General features: G+C 41.6%; 1 protein-coding gene across 2 annotated transcripts in view; it reads right to left on the bottom strand.

Annotated features, from left to right (window-relative positions):
- The window catches only part of tbc1d30 (TBC1 domain family, member 30), an 83,492-nt gene that overhangs the window by 56,467 nt on the left and 3,291 nt on the right, over window positions 1-23,734 (bottom strand). For both annotated transcript variants that reach the window (XM_063057768.1, XM_063057769.1), the window contains exon 2: window positions 22,400-22,564. In XM_063057768.1, coding sequence (XP_062913838.1) covers window positions 22,400-22,564 — 165 coding nt within the window. The remainder of the gene's footprint in view (window positions 1-22,399; window positions 22,565-23,734) is intronic.

Below are 23,734 nucleotides of genomic sequence, written 5' to 3'. Positions count from 1 at the left end.
TCGGAACCCCACCGCACCTCCCCGAACCGAGCGCTTGTGGATATCCCGGCGCAATTAAAATAAACTTTCCGAAACAGCGGCCGTTTTCTCACGTCGTAATTGTTGGGTTTTAGTGAACGCTGCCAATTGTATGCGCTGGCACGTAGGTCAGCTTGGAAATACTTATGATGGATATTATTAGAGAAGGCGTCAAATTGGGAAAGTGTAGCGCCGGGATGTAAAAAAAAGACGAGCCAACCCTATCTCTCCCAGTTCCTATACTGTTGGGTAAGAGTGGTGTGATGTACAGGGCGCTCGAAAGTAGTTTCCAAACAAATGGTCTAGGTAATATCACTATTAGTCCTCCCCACCACTCATTCTCACTCACATACACACTTCTTATTTTAGATTTACAACATGAAACAGTACACCACATAGGACAGGCCCTTGGACCACCATGAAAATATTCTCATGCAAATTTGCAAAGAAAAATTAGCTCCAGTTAAGGTTAATGCATTTACACACACCATAACCTTTGACACCCTGATTAATCAAGAACCTATCAACCTCTCTGATATACCCAGCGACTTGGCCTACACTGCCGTCTGAGGCAATGAATTCCGCTGATTCTGGCAAAAAACATTTTTCCTCAGCTCTGTTCTAAATGGACGTCCCTCATTTCTGAGGCTGTGCCCTCTGATCTTAATCTCCCTCACTACAGGAAACATCCTCTGCATATCCACTCTATCTAGCCATTTCAATATTTGATAGGTTTCATTGAGACCTTCATTCTTCTAAATTCCAGCCAGTACAGGCCTGGAGCCAACAAGCGCTCTTCATATGTTAACCTTTTCGTTCCTGGGACCATTCTCATGAGCATCTTTTGGACCTTCTCCAATGCCCGCATTGCCTTATCTTTTCAAGGGTCCTAAAACTGCTCACAATATTCCAAGTGCAGTCTGACCAAAGCCGTAAAGCTTCAGCATCACATCCTTGCTTATATATTCTAGTCCTCTGGAAATTAACGCCAGCACTGCATTTGCATTCTTTACCACTGACTCAACCTGCAAGTTCACCTTTAGGAAATTCTGCACAAGGACTCCCAAGTCCCTTTTCACTTCTGATTTTAAAATTTTCTCACCATTTAGAAAATAGTCTGCACCTTTATTCCTTCTGCCAACATGTATGACGATGCATTTCCTGCACTACATTTCATCTGCCATTTCTTTGGCCATCCACCCAATCTGCCCAAGACCTTCAGCAGACAACCTGCTTCCTCAACACTACCTGCCCCTCCACTTATCTTGGTATCATCCACAAATTTGGCCACAAAGCCATCGATTCTTTCCTCCAAATCACTGATATACAATGTGAAAAGAAACTGTCACAACACCAACCATTACAGCACACCACTAATTACCAGCAGCAAACCAGAAAAGGCCCCCTTTATTCCCACTCTGCCTCCTACCAGTCAGCCAATCTTCTATTTGTGGGCACTTATCTTAATAAGCAGCCTCATGTGCATCACCTTGTTAAAGTCCTTATGAAAATTCAAATAAAACAACATCCACTGACTCTCTTTTGTTTATCTTGCCTGTAATTTCCTCAAAGAATCCCAACAGATTTGTCAGACAAGATTTCTCCTTTAAAAAACCATACTGACTTTGGCCTATGTTATCATGTGCCTCCAAGTAGCCCGTAATCTCATTCCAAATAATGGACTCCAATATCTTCTCAACCACTGAAATCAGGCTAACTGGCCTATAATTTTCTTTCTCACTTCCTTCTTAAAGAGTGGAGTGACATTTGCAATTTTTCAATACTCTGGAACCATTCCAGAATCTACTGATTCTTGAAAGATTATTACTAATGCCTCCACAATCTCTTTAGCTATCCCTTTCAGAATGCTGGGCTGTAGTCCATCTGGTCCAGGTGACTTGTCGACCATCAGACCTTTCAGCTTCCCAAGCACCTTCTCCTTAGTAATAGCAATGACACTCGCTTCTGCCCCTGACACCCTCACATTTCTGGCACTCTGCTAGTTAGTGTTTTCCACAGTGAAGACGGACTCAAAATACTTATTAAGTTCATCCACCATTTCCTTGTCCCCCTATTACTACCTCTCAGCACATTTTCCAACATCCAATATCACTCTCAGCTCTCTTTTACTCTTTATATATCTGAAAAGTTGTTTGGTATCCTCTTTTATATTATTGGCTAGCTTACCTTCATATTTCAGCTCTTCTCTTTATGGCTTTTTAAATGCCTTCTTTTGGATTTTAAAATCCCAATCCTCTACAATCCTACTAATTTTTGCAATGTTATATGCCTGCTGTTTTGTTTTTATGCTGCCTTTGCTTCCCTTGTCAGCCACAGTTGCACTATTCTCCCTTTAGAATACTTTTTCATCTTTGGGATGCATCTTTCCTGTGCCTTCTGAATTTCCCCCAGAAACACCAGGCATTGCTGTTCTGCCGTCATCTGTGCCAGTGTCTCCTTCCAGTCGGCCTTGGCCAGCTCCTCTCTCATGCCTCTGTAACTCCTTTACTCAACTGTAATACTGATACATCCAATCTTAGCTTTGCTTTCTCAAACTGCAATCTGAATTCTATTATATTATGAATACTCTATCCTAAGTGTTCCTTTATCTTAAGCCCTCTAATCAAATCTGGGTTGTTACAGCTATACAAGACCTTAGTAACACCCCACTTGGAGTACTATGTTCAGTTCTGGTCTCCTCATTACAGGAAGGATGTGGATACTATACAGAGAGTGCAGAGGAGATTTACAAGGATGTTGCCTGGATTGGAGAGCGTGCCTTATGAGAATAGGTTGAGTGAACTTGGTCTTTTTTCCTTGGAGCAACGGAGGATGAGAGGTGACCTGATAGAGGTGTACAAAATGACGAGAGGCATTGATCATGTGGATAGCCAGAAGCTTTTTCCCAGGTCTGAAATGGCTAACACAAGGGGGCATAGTTTTAAGATGTTTGGAAATAGGTACAGAGGGGATGTCAGGGGTAAGTTTTTCCACACAGAAAGTGGTAGGTGCATGGAATGCACTGCCGGCGACAGTGGTAGAGGTGGATACAATAGGGTCCTTTAAGAGACTCTTAGATAGGTACGTGGAGCTTAGAAAATAGAGGGCTACGTGATAGAGAAATTCTAGGCAGCTTCTTGAGTAGGTTGCATGGTTCGCACAACATTGTGGGCCAAAGGACCTGTAATGTGCTGTAGATTTCTATGTTCTATTACAAGCCACCCAATCCAGAACTGCCCTTCCCCTAGTGGGCTCAATCACAAGCTGCTCTAACAAGCCTAACATAATTCCCTCTCTATTTTTCCAACTTACCTGAAATCTCCTATCATTTTCATACCATGCCCTTTTTATATGTCTTTTCTATCTCCTGTTACAATTTGTAGTCCACATTCTGGTTACTGTTTGGAGGCCTGTATATAACTCCCATCAGGGTCTTTTTATTCTTGTAGTTTCTTAACTCTGCCTATAAGGATTCAACACCTTCCGATTTTATGTCACCTCTTTCTAAGGATTTTGTTTTATTTTTACCAACAGAGCCACCCCACCCCCTCTGCCTACTTGCCTGTCCTTTTGGTACCCTCAGATGTTAAGCTTCCAACTAGGATCTTCTTTCAGCCACAACATCATACCTGCCATTCCCTAACTGTGCTAGTAGATCATCACGGTATTGGGGGTAAGGTATTGATGTGGATAGAGAATTGGTTGGCAGACAGGAAACAAAGAGTGGGAATAAACAGGACCTTTTCAGAATGGCAGGCAGTGATGAGTGGGGTACCGCAAGGCTCAGTGCTGGGACCCCAGTTGTTTACAATATATATTAATGACTTAGACAAGGGAATTAAATGCAGCATCTTCAGGTTTGCAGATGACACGAAGCTGGACGGCAGTGTTAGCTGTGAGGAGGATGCTAAGAGGATGCAGGGTAACTTGGATAGGTTAGGTGAGTGGGCAACTTCATGGCAGATGCAATTTAATGTGGATAAATGTGAGGTTATCCACTTTGGTGGCAAGAACAGGAAAACAGATTATTATCTGAATGGTGGCCGATTAGGAAAAGGGGAGGTGCAACGAGACCTGGGTGTCATTATACACCAGTCATTGAAAGTGGGCATGCAGGTACAGCAGGCGGTGAAAAAGGCGAATGGTATGCTGGCATTCATAGCAAGAGGATTCAAATACAGGAGCAGGGAGGTACTACTGCAGTTGTACAAGGCCTTGGTGAGACCACACCTAGAGCATTGTATGCAGTTTTGGTCCCCTAATCTGAGGAAAGACATTCTTGCCATAGAGGGAGTACAAAGAAGGTTCACCAGATTGATTCCTGGGATGGCAGGACTTTCATATGATGAAAGACTGGATCGGCTAGGCTTATACTCCCTGGAATTTAGAAGATTGAGGGGGGATCTTATTGAAACGTATAAAATTCTAAAGGGATTGGACAGGCTAGATGCAGGAAGATTGTTCCCGATGTTGGGGAAGTCCAGAACGAGGGGTCACAGTTTGAGGATAAAGGGGAAGCCTTTTAGGACCGAGATTAGGAAAAACTTCTTCACACAGAGAGTGGTGAATCTGTGGAATTCTCTGCCACAGGAAACTTTTGAGGCCAGTTCACTGGCTATATTTAAGAGGGAGTTAGATAAGGCTCTTATGGCTAAAAGGATCAGAGGGTATGGAGAGAAGGCAGGTACAGGGTTCTGAGTTGGATGATCAGCCATGATCGTACTGAATGGCGGTGCAGGCTCGAAGGGCCAAATGGCCTGCTCCTGCACCTATTTTCTATGTTTCTATCTACCTTATTCCATGTACTGTGTGCATTCAAATGTAATACTGTCGGTCCTGTATTCGTCTTTTTGATTTTGGCTCCCTATTACACTTTAACTCATCCCACAGACTGCAATTTTGCCCTATAATCTGCCTGTCCTTCCTCAAAATCTCACTACACACTGCATCTGGTTGTTCCGATCCCCCTGCCAATTAGCTGAAACCCTCCCTCACAGTTCTAGCAAACCTACCCACCAAGATATTGATCCTCCTTGGGTTCAGATGTAACTCTCCTTTAGTACCGGTCACACCTTCCACAGAGGAGATCCCAATGATCCAGAATATACATACATGCAAGTCTTAGGCACATATACCATATATAGCTAGAGTGCCTAAAGACTTTTGCACAGTACTGTAACAATTTTATGTATTGCACTGTACTGCTACCACAAAAAAAATCATGACATATGTGAGCGATGATATGGGTCTCTGTTGTGGGCTGAGAGTGGGAAGGGGGGCAGAGAGAGGGGAATCATGTTTGGGAAAAGGAGAAGGAAAAACAGGAAGCACCAGAGAGACATTCTGTAATGATGAATAAACCAACTGTTTGGAATCAAATGACCTTGTTTGGTGTCTCATGCTGGGTGTGCCTGCACCCGCACCATCCCCTCCCCCACAGTCCTTCTCTGCCACCTGCCCCACACCCCTCCCATGGCACTCCACCCTCACCATCCCCAACAGTCTTTGCTCACGCCAGATTTACAAACTCAGTCTCCACTCCACATTGACAACTACAGTACCCTAGCTGTATACATGTGCTTAAGACTTTGTACAATAAATGCATGTATACTATTATATATTTAATGTATTTATGCTATACATTATATGCAATACAATAATTATATATGAAAGCGGTGAAATGATCGGACAAAGTCAGCATGGATTTGTGAAAGGAAAATCATGTCTGACGAATCTCATAGAATTTTTTGAGGATGTAACTAGTAGAGTGGATAGGGGAGAACCAGTGGATGTGGTATATTTGGATTTTCAAAAGGCTTTTGACAAGGTCCCACACAGGAGATTAGTGTGCAAATTTAAAGCACACGGTATTGGGGGTAAGGTATTGGTGTGGGTGGAGAATTGGTTAGCAGACAGGAAGCAAAGAGTGGGAATAAACAGGACCTTTTCAGAATGGCAGGCGGTGACTAGTGGGGTACCGCAAGGCTCAGTGCTGGGACCCCAGTTATTTACAATATATATTAATGACTTGGATGAGGGAATTAAATGCAGCATCTCCAAGTTTGCGGATGACACGAAGCTGGGTGGCAGTGTTAGCAGTGAGGAGGATGCTAAGAGGATGCAGGGTGACTTGGATAGGTTGGGTGAGTGGGCAAACTCATGGCAGATGCAATTTAATGTGGATAAATGTGAGGTTATCCACTTTGGTGGCAAGAACAGGAAAACAGATTATTATCTGAATGGTGACCGATTAGGAAAAGGGGAGGTGCAGCGAGACCTGGGTGTCATTATACACCAGTCATTGAAAGTGGGCATGCAGGTACAGCAGGCGGTGAAGAAGGCGAATGGTATGCTGGCATTTATAGCGAGAGGATTCGAGTACAGGAGCAGGGAGGTACTACTGCAGTTGTACAAGGCCTTGGTGAGACCACACCTGGAGTATTGTGTGCAGTTTTGGTCCCCTAATCTGAGGAAAGACATCTTTGCCATAGAGGGAGTACAAAGAAGGTTCAACAGATTGATTCCTGGGATGGCAGGACTTTCATATGAAGAAAGACTGGATGAACTGGGCTTGTACTCGTTGGAATTTAGAAGATTGAGGGGGGATCTGATTGAAACGTATAAGGTCCTAAAGGGATTGGACAGGCTAGATGCAGGAAGATTGTTCCCGATGTTGGGGAAGTCCAGAACGAGGGGTCACAGTTTGAGGATAGAGGGGAAGCCTTTTAGGACCGAGATTAGGAAAAACTTCTTCACACAGAGAGTGGTGAATCTGTGGAATTCTCTGCCACAGCAAACTGTTGAGGCCAGTTCATTGGCTATGTTTAAGAGGGAGTTAGCTATGGTCCTTGTGGCTACAGGGGTCAGGGGGTATGGAGGGAAGGCTGGGGCGGGGTTCTGAGTTGGATGATCAGCCATGATCATAATAAATGGCGGTGCAGGCTCGAAGGGCCGAATGGCCTACTCCTGCACCTATTTTCTATGTTTCTATGTTTCTATGATGTATAGTATAAGAAACTTGAAAAAGGGTCACAATTGCACCAAAGTGCCAAGGATTTTTGTTAATAAATCACATTCTCCAACAACTTTAAATCAAATTCTTTGTACAGAGATTCAGAGTTGTGATTGTATTATAAATCATACTACTGGTGATTTTCCAATTACAAACATGTTATTAATTTTGTACATATGGGATAATGATACAGATAATGCAGTTAGATGAACAAGAAAATCAATTAGCATTTCAATGGGGTCTTTAATATAGGAATATGTCTACTGAGGAATAAAGGCCACAGAAAGTGATGGCACAAGCCTTAAAAGTTTATTCAAGGAGGTTGGCGTGAATTGGATGTTGAGAGACATGGAAAGTAAAAGAGCCTCAGAGAGCCTGTGGAGTGGAACGTGAACCCAAGGGTTTCTGAGTGAAAGGTGAGAATACGGTCTGCTGGGCTTCAGCTCTGAGTGCTCCCTCAACATAGGAGGGTATTTCTGATGCTAAGGTGATCCAGGTGTAAAGCAGTACAGGGTTGGTCCATGCACAGGTACAATAATAGTTACTGTGAACCGAGATTGGACATCATGTACTGGCAGAGGTATTGAAGTGCTGAATTACAGGGCGGTGCAGTGCAAAGGCTGATTGCAGCCTTCCTACTTAAAGAATTAACTTCTGCTGCCAAGTGGGGAACAATGCTGCAATGTTCTATCACTTGGTCACTGGTTCAGCATTCACGTCTCTTTGCCCCACACCTAAATTTTAAATACTGAAAAGCCTAGGTAGAATGGACACAGAGAGGGGTTTTCCTACATCGGGGGAGTCTAGAAACAGAGGGCACAGCCTCAGAATGCAAGGGTATCCCTTTAGAAAAGAGATGAGGAAGAATTTCTTTCGACGAAGGGTGGTGAGTCTGTGGAATTCTTTGCCACAGACTGCTATGAAGGCAAAGTCGTTGTGAATAGGCCTGAAACGTCGACTGTACCTCCTCCTAGAGATGCTGCCTGGCCTGCTGCGTTCACCAGCAACTTTGATGTGTGTTGCATGAATATTTAAAGTAGAGGTTGATAGTTTCTTGATTAGTTGGGATGCCAAAGGTCATAGAAGGAAGGCAGGAGAATGGAGTTGAGAGGGATCATCAATCAGCCATGATGAAATCGCATAATAGTCTAGATGGGCTGAATGGCCTATTTCTACTCTTGTATCTTAAGGTCTTATCTGAGCCTTATGTGTTTTCAAACTTTGCCCTTTCAGCACTGTTTAAAATGCCTAATAGATTAGCGAGCTTTTAAGGTTCTCTGATTATTTCAGAACACTTCTTTCCTCCTGTTCCCATAGTGACACCCTTTATTAATCCTTCCTGTTAAATTTGGTTTAAACTTAATCTACTGGTAGCACAAGTGAATTTGAACTATCAAACTGCTACCTGTACTGTAGATTCAAAAATATTAGATTCTGAATTATAATCCAATTTGATCATCGGTGGTAGCATATCATGATTGAGAAAGTAATGCTGCATGGGTATTATCCGTGAATTTTCCTTAAAGACCAAAATGATATGTTTCAAATTTAGATCATTAATTAACTACTTTATTTAGGAATGAAAAGTAATTAACTCCTTTTTCTGGGTGGTTTCCTCATCTGGTGGCACATTCTACTTATCAATCCAAGCAAATCCAGGACTTCCCTGATGACAATATTGCTGAATTCCCAAAATCACTTGAGCCTGAATTAAATGCGGTTTGCTATTCTTTTGCCCTCTTTCCCAGTTGATCTAGATTCTGTTGTAACCCTATTGCTGAATGCTTCACCAAGATATAAACAGATTTGAACCTAGATTCTCTTCAACCAAAAAGGTAGAAAATCTATTTTGCGGGGGGTGGGGGACATCTAAGCCCAATGGAATCATCGTACCCCGGTTCAAAAAGCATTGGCTTCTTCTAGAGCTTCAATGGCTCTTTCAAAATATTCAGGGATTTTCCTTCCTTCTCGTGAAAAAGACACACAGCAACCTGGAAAATCATCTGCACAGAGATGTGTTAAGTTGACAATGTGATGACTGGGTGCTGCAGAATCCTACTGCCTGAGGTTATGTCCACACCGGACCGGATAATTTTGAAAACGTCGGTTTCAAGTAAAAACGACAGGCGTCCACACTAGGCGTTTTCAAAATATTTCTGTCCACATTAAAACGGATATTTGGGCAAATCCACTCCTACTGGGCATGTGCAGACACATCTACAGAAAACAAGCGAAGAGGAAACGGTATAATATTTACGGTTCCGTGGCGGTGTTGTGCTATTTCCATTGGTCAAAAACTGGAGTACCAACAACAACAGCGAAAGAAAGTTTTCAACAATGTCTTCGAGGAATACAAAGAAAACCTCCGCTGGAAATAGCAGACCGGACTTCTTCGTTTAGACAGACAATGAAGTCGAGCTGTTTCTGCGAGTTACAAACGACTACAAAGTCAGCAAAGCAGTGGAGAACGTGGAGATGTTTAACTCCAAACAAGCTATTAACATAGACAATAAAGTAAACAACACACGCATGAAGCCGTCCTCTACCCAAGATCAACAAGAGAGTGGAATCTTCTGCTGCCAGACCTGCGCAGTATTTCTGACATTAATATTTTTAAAGATAGACTCAATCAAATCAACTTAGAGGATCTAGTCAAAAAAGCTCACTTTACAATTTAACTCTCACGCCGTTTACACCGACTGCGCGTTATAACAGCCGTCCGGCAATGCTTGCGCAGTGCCAAGCAGAAGCAGAAAAAGCATTGTTGTTCTGGTGTTGTCAAGACAGCATTTTTACATATCTCCGTTTACCCCGTCCACACTACAACGCACAACAATCGTTTTCAAATTTACACACTCTGGAGAGTGTTTCAGAAAAGCTCCATTTTCCGGGGATGAAAACGTCGTTTCAATGTGGACGGAGGGTCAAAACGAAGAAAAAAAGTTTTGTTTTCAAAATTATCCGGCGTAGTGTGGACGTAGCCTGAGAAGTAAGGGATTGTATGTAATAGCACAGGCCTTGAATATCAAATGTGCGCCAAGGTGTAAATTGGTTTATCATTGTCACATGGACCAAGGTGCAACAAGAAACTTGCCAGATCATTTCATCTTCACAGTAGATTGAGTCAGAAGAGCAGTATCAGAATGCAGAATAAAGTATTGCATTTACAGAGGTAGATGATCAGATGCAAGTCTGCAGCCATATAGACTGTGAGGTTAAAAGCCCATCTTATTTTTCAAGGGGACTGTTCAATAGCCTTACAACAGCAGGGTAGGGGATTGTTCCCCCCATTCTTAACCTACTTCCACCAAGATACAACAGATACACAGTCACAGAATTATGCAGCCTTGAAAAAGGTTCTTCAACCCAACTCTTCCCTGCTGAACAAGCTTGTCTGATTTGAAATCCCAAACTGATGAAGGGTCTCAGCCTAAAACGTCAACTGTTCATACATTTCCATAGATGCCGCCTGACCTGCTGTGTTCCTCCAGCATTTAGTGTGTTTTTCCTTGGCACATTCCCTTCCAAACCTTTCCTATCAATTTATCTTTGGACGACAGGGTGAAGATACGTAGCCACCAAAGGAGGTATAAGGTGCTCCTTTCCTCCACTAGCCTTCAGGTCACCCTTGGGCAAGGTGTAGCACCTGCTTAGTCCCCTCGCCCCACTCCCGGATCAGGGTCATGTGAAGCCATGGAGCAGCAGATGGATGGTTGTATGAGCAGCTGATGCATACCACAAGTCCTGGTTATGCAACCTCACCCGCCAGGCAGACACTCTCTGAAGAGTATTGATAATGGCTGGGGTCACCTGTCCTGTAAAGACACTGCCCTGAAGGAGACAATGGCAAAACATTTCTGTAGAAAAATCTGCCAAGAACTATTTTGCCTACGTAATATGATATGGCACATGATGATGATGATCCATTTACCTGCCCACATTGTGAATGTTGTAAACGTTCCTGCCTCAGCCACTTCCTTTGGCAGTTTATTCCATACATTGATCCTCCGTTGATAAACATGCCCCTCAGGTCTCCTTTTAAATCTTACCCTCTCACTTTATACCCATTCTCTTTAGTTTTCGTCAAGAAAAAAGAGACTGTGACCATTCACCTTACCAACACCCATCACGATTTTATAATTCTCTATAAGGCCACTCCTTGGTCTTCTTGACTCCAGGGCAAAGAGTTTCAGCCTAAACACTCCATCCTTATAAATAAACCCCGTCCAGTCTTGGCATAATTCATGAGAATCTTTCCTGCATTTTCGTTCACCTAATCACATTCCTCTACAGCAGGGGCTCCCAGCCTGGGGTCCCCAGACCCCTCGGTTAACGGTTGGGAACCCCTGATCTATAGCATAGCGACCAGAACTGCACACAATATTCCAAATGCAATTTCACCACAGTCTTGCACAATGGCATCATAACATCCTATCTCTTGTACTTAGTGCTCTGACCACCCTACATAACTGTGTGAAAACTTTTATGGAACTACAGTACGTAATTGTACCCCTGGTGCTCTATTTCACAACCTTCACAGGAATCCGCTATTTACTGTGTATCGCCTATGCTTGTTTATCTTCCCAAACCACTCAAATCTGAATTAAATTCCATTTGCTATTTCTTTGCCCTCTTTCCCAGTTGATCTAGATTCTGTTGCAACCCTAGACACTGTCCATCACATCACCAATGTTGGTGTCACTCCTGCAAACCTGCTAATCGTGCTGATAGATCCCCACTTTCAGTATCTCCTCTAGTAACTTTCTTACTATAGACATTTTGGTCTGCTCAGGTAAGTTCTCCTAGTATCACTGAAGGAGGTCTCACATTCATTGTGAAGACCTGCTTCTGCATGAGTTGCTGCCTACGTTGGATATCAATGTACAAGTCAGGTCACCTCAGTGCTTGAATGTCTCATACACAGAGAGTCCAGAAGCAATGCTATGAACAAAGCAATAGGTAGACAATCACAAACAACAGGAATTCTGCAGATGCTGGAAATTCAAGCAACATACATCAAAGTTGCTGGTGAACGCAGCAGGCCAAGCAGCATCTGTAGGAAGAGGTGCAGTCGACGTTTCAGGCCGAGACCCTTCGTCAGGACTAACTGAAGGAAGAGTGAGTAAGGGATTTGAAAGTTGGAGGGGGCGGGGGAGATCCAAAATGATAGGAGAAGACAGGAGGGGGAGGGATGGAGCCAAGAGCTGGACAGGTGATAGGCAAAAGGGGATACGAGAGGATCATGGGACAGGAGGTCCGGGAAGAAAGACGGGGGGGGGGGGTGACCCAGAGGATGGGCAAGAGGTATATTCAGAGGGACAGAGGGAGAAAAAGGAGAGTGAGAGAAAGAATGTGTGCATAAAAATGAGTAACAGATGGGATACGAGGGGGAGGTGGGGCCTAGCAGAAGTTAGAGAAGTCGATGTTCATGCCATCAGGTTGGAGGCTACCCAGACGGAATATAAGGTGTTGTTCCTCCAACCTGAGTGTGGCTTCATCTTTACAGTAGAGGAGGCCGTGGCTAGACATGTCAGAATGGGAATGGGATGTGGAATTAAAATGTGTGGCCACTGGGAGATCCTGCTTTCTCTGGCGGACAGAGCGTAGATGTTCAGCAAAGCGGTCTCCCAGTCTGCGTCGGGTCTCACCAATATATAAAAGGCCACATCGGGAGCACCGGACGCAGTATATCACCCCAGTCGACTCACAGGTGAAGTGATGCCTCACCTGGAAGGACTGTTTGGGGCCCTGAATGGTGGTAAGGGAGGAAGTGTAAGGGCATGTGTAGCACTTGTTCCGCTTACATGGATAAGTGCCAGGAGGGAGATCAGTGGGGAGGGATGGGGGGGACGAATGGACAAGGGAGTTGTGTAGGGAGCGATCCCTGCGGAATGCAGAGAGAGGGGGGGAGGGAAAGATGTGCTTAGTGGTGGGATCCCGTTGGAGGTGGCGGAAGTTACGGAGAAGTTACGGTAGACAATCACATTCAGTAAGTGGTTTTCTAATTTTACTGCATTGTGCATGTAAACATTAACCTGCTCGACAATTTGTAGGCTGGCATCTGTTCGACCCTATTTCCACACCTTCAATAGACAATAGACAATAGGTGCAAGAGTAGGCCATTCGGTCCTACGAGCCAGCACTGCCATTCACTGTGTTCATGGGTGATCATCCACAATCAGTATCCAGTTCCTGCCTTATCCCCATAACCTTTGATTCCACTATCTTTAAGAGCTCTATCCATCTCTTTTTTGAAAGCATCCAGAGACTTGGCCTCCACAGCCTCTGAGGCAGAGCATTCCATATATCCACCACTCTCTGGGTGAAAAAGTTTTTCCTCAACTCCGTTCTAAATGGCCTACCCCTAATTCTGAAACTGTGGACTCTGGTTCTGGACTCACCCATCAGCGGGAACATGCTTCCTGCCTCCAGCGTGTCCAATCCCTTAATAATCTTATATGTTTCAATAAGATCCCCTCTCAGCCTTCTAAATTCCAGAGTATACAAGCCCAGTCGCTCTAATCTTTTGGCATATGACAGTCCCGCCATCCCGGGAATTAACCTTGTGAACCTACACTGCACTCCCTCAATAGCAAGAATGTCTTTCCTCAAACTTGGAGACCAAAACTGCACACAGTACTCCAGGTGTGGTCTCACCAGGGCCCTGTACAGCTGTAGAAGGACCTCTTTGCTCTTATACTCAATTCTCCTTGTTATGAAGGCCAGCATGCCATTAGCTTTCTTCACTGCCTGCTGTACTTGCATGCTTGCTTTCAGTGACTGATGTACAAGAACACCTCGAACTCATTGTGCTTCCCCTTTTCCTAAGTTGACTCTATTTAGATAATAATCTGCCTTCCCATTCTTACCATCAAAGTGGATAACCTCACATTTATCCACATTAAACTGCATCTGCCATGCATCTGCCCACTCACCCAGCCTGTCCAAGTCACCCTGCATTCTCATAACATCCTCCTCATATTTCACACTGCCCCCCAGCTTTGTGTCATCGGCAAATTTGCTAATGTTACTTTTAATTCCCTCATCTAAATCATTAATACATATTGAAAACAGCTACGGTCCAATATATATTAATGATCAAAATGAAATGGCCAATCCCAATTCTGTAAACAGACTAACCTCTTATTTTACTATAAACGCATAAACCCTCTTAAGACCTTGTTCCTGTGTTGGTTTTCAAAACTGATATGGCGTTCTCTTTATGAGTACTCTATTTAAAAATGCATACAACAAGTCATATTTTGAAACTTGTGAACCAATATTCTAATAAAATTATAAGCATCCGTTAGTCTCTTGAGACCATGGATTTGCACCTTGGAAGGTTTCCAGGGCGCAGGCCTGGGCAAGGGTGTATGGAAGACCAGTAGTTGCCCGTGCTGCAAGTCTCCCCTCTCCACACCACCGATGTTGTCCAAGGGAAGGGCATTAGGACCCATACGGCTTGGCACCGGTGTCGTTGCAGAGCAATGTGTGGTTAAGTGCCTTGCTCAAGGACACAAACGCTGCCCCAGTCAAGGCTCGAACTAGCGACCTTCAAATCACTAGACGAACATCTTAACCACTTGGCCACTTCTTTAACTTCTTTAAAAATGATCAACATTTTACAACTTCACAGACTTTTTTTCATAATGAAACACATGACAAAAACAGATGAAACTCATAATACAGTAAATACTGAACATTTACAATACATTAGAAAATTAATAACAATTATGGAAATGTTCAGATTTCATGTCAAAGTGAATTGTACTTTGCAGTTATTGACATGAAAAGCAATAAAATGCTTAAATCATTTGACATATTCTTGGAAAGCATGTATTAACTTCATCAAGCATTTGTTCTTTGTTGGAAACTTCTGTTTTATAATTATAAAACAGAAATGAAAATGTCTGAAAATATTGTTTCTAAGTCAGTTAATGTAAATTGATAATTTTTCTCATTTGGCATACTGGATATTGTCTGTTGTCATTATAAATATAGGATCAGACATGAAAGAATAGGATCTATCAAGTGTGACAGTGGGAAAGTGTGTATGGAACTGGAGGAAATAGCAGAGGTACTTAATGAATACTTTACTTCATTATTCACTATGGAAAAGGATCTTGGTGATTGTAATTAAAGACTTGCAGTGGACTGAAAAGCTTGAGCATGTAGATATTAAGAAAGAGGATGTGCTGGAGCTTTTGGAGAGCTTCAAGTTAGATAAGTCACCGGGACCAGATGAGATGTACCCCAGGCTACTGTGGGAGACGAGAGAGGAGATTGCTGAGCCTCTGGCGATGATCTTTGCATCATCAATGGGGACGGGAGAGGTCCCGGAGGATTGGAGGGTTGCGGATGTTGTTCCTTTATTCAAGAAAGGGAGTAGAGATAGCCCAGGAAATTATAGACCAGTGAGTCTTACTTCAGTGGTTGGTAAGTTGATGGAGAAGATCCTGACAGGCAGGACTTATGAACATTTGGAGAAGTATAATATGATTACAAATAGTCAGCATGGCTTTGTCAAGAGCAGGTCATGCCTTACGAGCCCGATTGAATTTTTTGAGGATGTGACTGAACACATTGATGAAGGAAGAGCAGTAGATGTAGTGTATATGGATTTCAGCAAGGCAATTGATAAGGTACCCATGCAAGGCTTATTGAGAAAGTAAGGAGGCATGGGATCCAAGGGGACATTGCTTTGTGGATCCAGAAATGGCTTGCCCACAGAAGGCAAAGAGTGGTTGTAGATGGGTCAAATGGGAAACACCCAAGAAGGTAAAGGAGAATGACAGAGCTAAGATCCTGTGGGACTTCCAAACACAGACTGATAAACAGTTACTGGCCAACCAACCAGACATAGTAATACCGGACAAGGAACAGAAGAAAGCAATAGTAATAGATGTGGCAATCCCGAATGACAGTAACATCAGAAAGAAAGAATATGAGAATCTGGAGAAATACCAGGGCTTGAAGGAGCAGATAGAAAGGATGTGGAAGGTTAAACCAAGAGTAATCCCAGGTATTTCATTTCACTGACCTAAAGACATTTGCTGATTTCACCCAGAATCTCACAAAACTTACATGATTACTATTAATCACAGAACTACCAGATGATGGCAAAACTCATCTAGCTCACCAATGTCCTTGAGGGACACCACTTTGCAGTCTGTGTTCCATTGCGCCCTCTGTGTGATTTCACACCTATAATCACACAATCAACTGAGGCTCCTATACCTCCTTTCTATAGGCAGCAATGAGAAGAGAGCACGTCCTGGGCGATGAGGATCTCCTGACGATGGATACTGCTTTCCTGCGACAGCGTTTCATGTAGATGTGCTGAATAGAGCAGAGGGTTTTACCTATAATGCATCCATTACATTTTGTAGGATTTTCTATTCAAGGACATTGATGTTTCCTTACCGGACTGTGGTGAAGCCAGTCAGTATACTCTCCACCACATATCTATCGAGGTTTATTAAGTTTTACATGTTAAGCCAAATCTCTGCAAATTCCTAAGGAAGTAGAGATGTCGCCGTGCTCTCTTTGTAACTGCACTTACGTGCTGTCCCCAGGAGAAGTCCTCTGAAATAATAACGTTGAGGAATTTAATTCTGCTGACCCTCTCTACCATTGATCCTCTGATGAGGACTGGCTCATGGACCTATGGTTTCCTCCTCCTGATGTCAATAATCAGCTCTCTGGTCTTGCTGACGTTGAGCGTGAGCTTGGTGTTGTGACACCACTCAGTCAGATTTTCAATCTCCCTCCTATATGCCAATTCATCACCACCTTTGATTCGGTCAAGGACAGTAGCATTATCAGTAAATTTGAATATGCCATTGGAGCTGTGCTTAGCCACACAGTCATAAGTGTAAAGTGACTAGAGCAGGGATCTAAGCACAAAGCCTTGTGGTGCACCTGTGCTGATGGAGATCACGGAGGAGATGTTGTTGGCAAACTGAACTGACTGGGGTCTGCAAGTGAGGAAATCAAGGATCCACGTGCACAAGGAGGCCTTGAGGCTAAGGTCATGGAGCTTATCGATTAATTTTGAGAGGAAGATGGTATTGAATGCTGAGCTGTAGATCAGTGCATCTGATGTAAGCATCTTTGCTGTCCAGATGTTCTGATGTTGAGGAAAGAGCTAAAGAAATTGCATCTGCTGTGGACCTATTGCTCTGGTAGGCAAATTGGAGCAGATCTCAGGCGGGAATTGATATGTTTCACAATCAACCTCTCCAAACACGGTGGATATAAATACTACTGGACAATCATTTTTGAGGCAGGTCTCCATGTTCTTTTTTAGGCCCCAGTACAACTGAAGGGATAGCTTTCTGGATATCAGTGCCTGGACCTCCTGTGACTTTCTTGGCGACCAGGCTTGAATACCTCTGATCTGGTCTTCAGCAGATTGCAGATTTCATGGTTCAGTTATTACCCCTCAAACATCAGGCTCTAGAACCGAAGGGGATACCTTCACTCAATTTCACTTGCCCCATCATTGAATGTTCCCTCATCCTATGGACTCACTTTCAAGGACTCCTTATCTCATGTTCTCGATATTTATAGCTTATTTATTTATTTATTATCATTTCTTTCTCTTGATATTGCATAATTTGTTGTCTTGTGCACACTGGTTGAATACCCAAGTGGTGCAGTCTTTAATTGATTCTGTTGTTGTTATTGTTCTATGGGTTTATTGTGTTTGCCAACAAGAAAATGAATGTCAGGGTTGTACATGGTGACATATATGTACTTTGATAATAAATTTACTTTGAACTTCTTTATGAAATCATTCAGCAACAGACTCATTTGTATATAAATTGCTACAGGGATCTCATAATATGAATAAAACTTTATCACTGCAATCAGGAAGTCCTTGCGTGTAATTGCAGGCTGACCAATTGCTTACAGTACAAAAAATCTGGATGGATATAAGGTGGGCTTTTATTTTGTTATCACCTATTTCACAAAGTCAGCCAGTACCTTCTACCTTCTGACATAAAGCCAAATTTGGATTTTGTTTTCTAATACACCTTAGAACCCATATGCCACTTTTTAGACAAACCCTAATAATAATTTATTACTTCAGCAACAGAATTTATCACATAATTATTTGCTATAATTTGACAAATCTGGTTCGGAATAATTTGAAAAATCTTTGTATCCCTCTTATTTCTTCACATCTAAAAATCTGGATGTTTGGCAAATACGAAGTTATGGGGCCAGTATTTTTTATAAATTTTCATTGTGGTTATTATGTTTTCAAAGACCCCTCATCATCTGCTCAACTCCAGTCCTTTTCTTTAAATCATGATGTGCTGTTAAGAATTTTTTTTCAATCAAGAATCTGCTCAAATCAAGTCAACTATAATACTACCCCTCAACAGCACCCGTAACTGTGTGAAAACAGTCAGAACAATACATTTAGTTCAAACCAATGATTATAATAAGTTAAACATCAATAGATATTTGCAATATCCTGATTTATACTAAATACTTTATCAAAACATACGCTTAAAATGTTTAAGTTGAAACTTGATGCATAGAAAATACAAAAATTTGGCTTAATACTTGCACATTATTAATTAGATACGAAATGGTTTTCATTGAGGTAAACACATTTTAGCAATTTCATTCCTAAGTCCTCCTTGTACTACATTTGTTACACTTTGATATTCCTTCTTCACACCAGGACGTAAAAGTAATTAACCTCTGCCAAACCAATTGTATGTGTTTATTCAGACAAGTACAATGTACTCAAACCGAATAAAAAAGTATTCGATCAGTTATAAGAAAATATTCTATAAAATAAAATGCAGTTCAGATGACCTCCTTGTCAATATGGAACAAAGTTTACTTTATGTTCATTGGGAACCAACAGTGATACTAAAAAATCTGATAAGGATGGCTCCACCTATTCCAGTCTGGTGACTATACTTGAGTACTTACATAGCTGGCTTTCTGCTTTTAAGACCATGAATAACCGAACATTTTTTCCCTTAAAGAAATAGGCACTGGAATCTGTGAAAATGCTTTATTACTAATTGTAGTGCACTTTTAATCGAATGTTATATCATAGAAGCAATTGTCCTCATGTAACAAGTCATTAAATAAACGATCTCGCGTGTCCAAGCATGACTATGCAACATGCCTTGCATATTTTGAGCAGGAGGACCCATTTACAATATACAATATGTGTCATAATAAGGAATGGCTGTGGAACATCATAGGACCCAGAAACAAGCAAGAGAGTTTAAAGCAATCAAAGGTCTCAAGTCTACATGTAAAACATTCAAGGAACTAACTTAAGGAAAATGCATGAAGCAGGTTTAATTTAAAGTGCTGTTTGGTGATATTTGTTCATGCCGAAATGTGTAAGCAATCCCTTATTAAGTATTTGTTTCTCAAGTACCCAGAAGTATCTGAGAGTAATTATTCTACACGCACGGTAGTGTAGTGGTTAGCACATCGTTTTACGGTACAGATGACCCAGGTTCAATTCCCACCACTGCCTGTAAGGAGCTTGTACGTTCTCCCCGTGACTGCGTGTGTTCCCCTGGGTGCTCCAATTTCCTCCCACAATCCAAAGGCATAGGTTAATTGATCATTGTAAATTGTCCAGTGATTAGGCTAGGATTAGATTGCGGGATTGCTGGGTGATATGGCCTGAAAGACCTATTCTGCACTCTATCGCAATAAGTAAATAAATAAATAAATACTATACTGGTGCACCATGGTAACAATGTGGGTAGCGCAATGCTATTGCAGCTCAGAGGACTGGAGTTCTGAGATCAATACTGGCTTCTGTAAGAAGTCTCTGAACGTCCTCCTCATGGAATGCATGGGCTTTCTCCGGATGCTCTGGTTTCCTCCCACAGTCCAAAGATGTACGGTTGGTAGGTTAATTGGTCATTGTAAACTGTCCCGTGATTAGGTTAGGGTTAAATTGGGCTGTCAGGGGGTTGCTGAGCAGGAAGGGCCTATTCTGTGCTGCATCACTAAGTAAATATTCAGCAGGGTAGCATGCAAAATTAATAAGCGAGCATATTAATAAATACACATAAACTAAAAGCCATTCAATACCAAGACGAAAGTAATCAACTAACAGTTGGCCATAAGGAAAATCAGACCAGCATGCTTTTAGTGTGAATGCAATACAAATCCATTATATTTACCTTATCACAGAGCACAGCCACGCTGCGTGTTGACAAAACAGACAATTAAATATTAACTTAGGAAATACTTCCTATATGTATTTCCCATCCTAAAGCATGAGATGTACACTTAACATTATTTTGAATCACTATTTCTACCAAGTATTATCTTGAAACAGCGTGAAGCTTCTGATGCTTTATTGTTTATAATGAATGAATATAAGACATCAATAGTCTACTTGGTTTGATACAACTGATATTTATTTTAAACCATTAATTCTTAAGTCCACAACCTTGTCATAGGGTTTGGAGGCTTGCGTTCCTCAATGACCCGGAGAGCTATATTGACTGGAGTCAGGACCTTGTGCTTTGGCTCTTGGGAGGGTCACCCATGCCAAACAGGTCAAAGGGTAGAGGCCAGTTTAAGAGTGTTCCACCTGGAGTGAACTCCAGGTTCTGGGGTTCAGCTCAAGGCTAACAACCCCGACAAGGAAAACAAATTTGTTACAGAAACAGCAATGAAGAAACATTCTATACAAATGTGGAAGATCTTCATTGTTGCCCTAAATGCCAGCGGCATAATGGGCAGTAAGTAAATAAGTATTCTTAAGTACCTTATCAAAAGCAAGGGTTTATCAGTATTTAATCTTCCAGTCTCAATCACTGATTGGTAATTCAGTATAATTTCAGCTTGCTCCTGTTTCTTAAAACTAGCCTGCTTTTGGTTCATGAACAGTCAAATGTGTTAGGACAACAGGTGTTAGTATACTGAATTTAGTATACTTAGTATACAGTGACTGAGTACAGAAAATATTGAAACTGAAGCGCTTTGCAGAAAATCGAAGACTGATTACTATATATTTGATACAGATAACAATTTGAAGATTTTTCAGTCCTCGGAGTTTAGGCTAGAGACCTAAAATTTTTCAAATTATTCACCGCTCAACAAGATAGGATGCTGAAAATCGAAGACTGATTACTATATATTTGATACAGATAACAATTTGAAGGTTTTTCAATCCTTGGAGTTTAGGCTAGAGACTTAAAATTTTTCAAATTATTCACCACCCAACAAGATAGAATGCTGGCTTATAAAAGTATTGGAAATAAGATATTACAAATATACTTTGGAGAAGGTAATAGTCCAATCTGGAACTGAATGGTCTACTTCTGCTTATATTTCATAGATTCTGATGTACTTAACCATTTCCCCCGAATCCCTTGCCTCATGTTTTAAAGTTCAAAGTACAATCAGAGTAGGAATAGAGTGCTACAGCTAGAAGAAATGACTCAACACCACAATTAAATGACAGGGTTAATCTAATTTAATCTAACCCTCTCCTTTCCCTCGATAGAAATATCCAGGTATAGCAATTTATACCTGGATATTTCTATAGAGGGAAAGGAGAAGGTTTAAATCCTTTTAGCAATTCTGCTGCTGAAGGAGATCATCAGGTTTCTTAACACTTGTTTGACAGTAAAGTTTTATGTTCCCTATTTGTTGCTACAAATTGTAATGCTTTCAAAAATTCTTATGTTAATGTAAGCAACGTAAGAAAGGCTTCAAAATGAATACATCTTGAAAGTAATACATTGAAAGGCACGAGTGAATTGAGTTCAGAAAGCACAAGCACTTAAGATTGTTCAAAGTTAGTGCTGAAAAGCACAACTGCCATGCACTCTTCCCATTTGTGACGCTTCCATTTACTGCAGTGAAAATGCTAGTTGGAGTGGAGCCCATGATCAATCATTTGATTCTCCCCCACCCCCACCATATTATTGTTGGTACTAATGCACTACCAGTTAATTTTCTGGTCCAGTTAATAAAGGTTATACCTAAAACAAATACGCAACACAAATATCCCTAGAATTTTAAATTATCAAAAGACAAACATGACCTTTATGTTTTTAAATTTAAGCATTCATTAAAAACAATTTTGACCAATTTATTCAACCAGGATCCAGTCTGCAGATGGATTATATAAAGGCATATAATGTTGAGATAACATCCTGACTCTACGTGCAATAGTAAACTGAAAAGCCAATGTCAAACTAAGCATATATTTGCCTTCTTAGCAAATGACGGCGGTCCAAGAACAACTGTATCATGTACAGAGTTTAAAACACAGATGATAAGGTGCTCTATAATGCAAATATTATAACATACAAAAAGAGGCAATAAAACGAGCCTTACTTCAAATATACTTACGCCTTTTCTGTGAAACTGCTTGCAAACATGCCGTCACAATATCACTGTTTTTCTGCAGTTTATGTGAAAGGGTGTCCTTTCTCCTTAGTTGACGGACCAGCTTGGCAGACTGCACAGCAATTCTGTACTTTAGCTCTTCTACAATTCGTTTCAGTTCATCTAAATCTGTTAACAGAAATAGGCATTATAATATGGAACAGCAAATTTAAGTGCTGCTAAGCATGACACCATGATAAATAATATAGAATTCTAATTTAAAATAATTATGTACGGTTGGAATTTTGGATTCCATTAATGTTGTTGTGAGTGTTTCATTTCAATACTTTCTGTTACATCTGATAAATAGATCTTTCGCAAACCTTCTTTCAAGTCATCAAATATCCCTCACTTCATCGTGGTAGCCTCCTTCCACATGACGGAATGTTGAAGGAAGCACAGTTGCATTTAAATAGCAACTTCCAAATTGCTTTCAGGAGACCCAAAGCATTTTTCAGGTCTTGATGAATAATGAAGTGGAATAAACACAGAATTCTGGACAAACTCAGCATGTCAGGCAGCATCTTTGGGGAGGAGTGAACAGTTGTCATTTTGGAATGGGATCCTACATCATGACATTCTTGGGGGCTCGGGAGAGCACCAAATAGTCTGAAATGCAATAGCTCAGTATTTTGTAAAGTAGCAGCATGCAGCAAATTAAAAATCCAGTTTAGCACAGCTGCTTTATAGCTCTGTGATTACAGGTTTGATCTTAACCTCGGATGTTGCCTGTGTGGAGTTTCTACATTCTCTCAGAATCAGAATGAGGTTTAATACAATACAAATTACTGCTCAGACCACTCACTTTCTCACGCCTGTTTCCTCCTCAGTTTGTGGTCATTTATCGAAGATTGAAGGCACTGTATATTGAGTTCAATGTCACTCCGCAATATTACTTTATATGAAAATCACTTTTCGTTCAGTTCCTGACACAGGAATTCTCAATTGGTCGTGCATGTGCACTCTATCGTAGAGGAACTTGCTAAAACAGGCAAGGCGTCCTCAGTGTTTGCCTTTGTCTCATCACTTGTTATGAAAATAAAATTAATGCAAACTTTGTATTTAGTATTTTCGGTTACAATGAGCTTAGGTGACCCCAGGGATGCCGTGCATTATTAACATATTAATCAGGAAATAAAGACAAACGCTTCAAGGCACTGATGTCCTCTCTCCCCTTGTGTAAGTGGTACAGGTTGGCAAGGCTCAGCAGATCATTAATTGACCCCACACATAAAAGTTGCTGGTGAACGCAGCAGGCCAGGCAGCATCTATAGGAAGAGGTACAGTCGATGTTTCGGG

The sequence above is a fragment of the Mobula hypostoma genome, chromosome 9, assembly GCF_963921235.1.
Source record: "Mobula hypostoma chromosome 9, sMobHyp1.1, whole genome shotgun sequence".
NCBI classification, from domain to species: Eukaryota; Metazoa; Chordata; class Chondrichthyes; order Myliobatiformes; family Myliobatidae; genus Mobula; species Mobula hypostoma.
The sequence above is the reverse complement of the archived record's forward strand: the minus strand, read 5'-3'. Positions and strand labels throughout refer to the sequence as shown.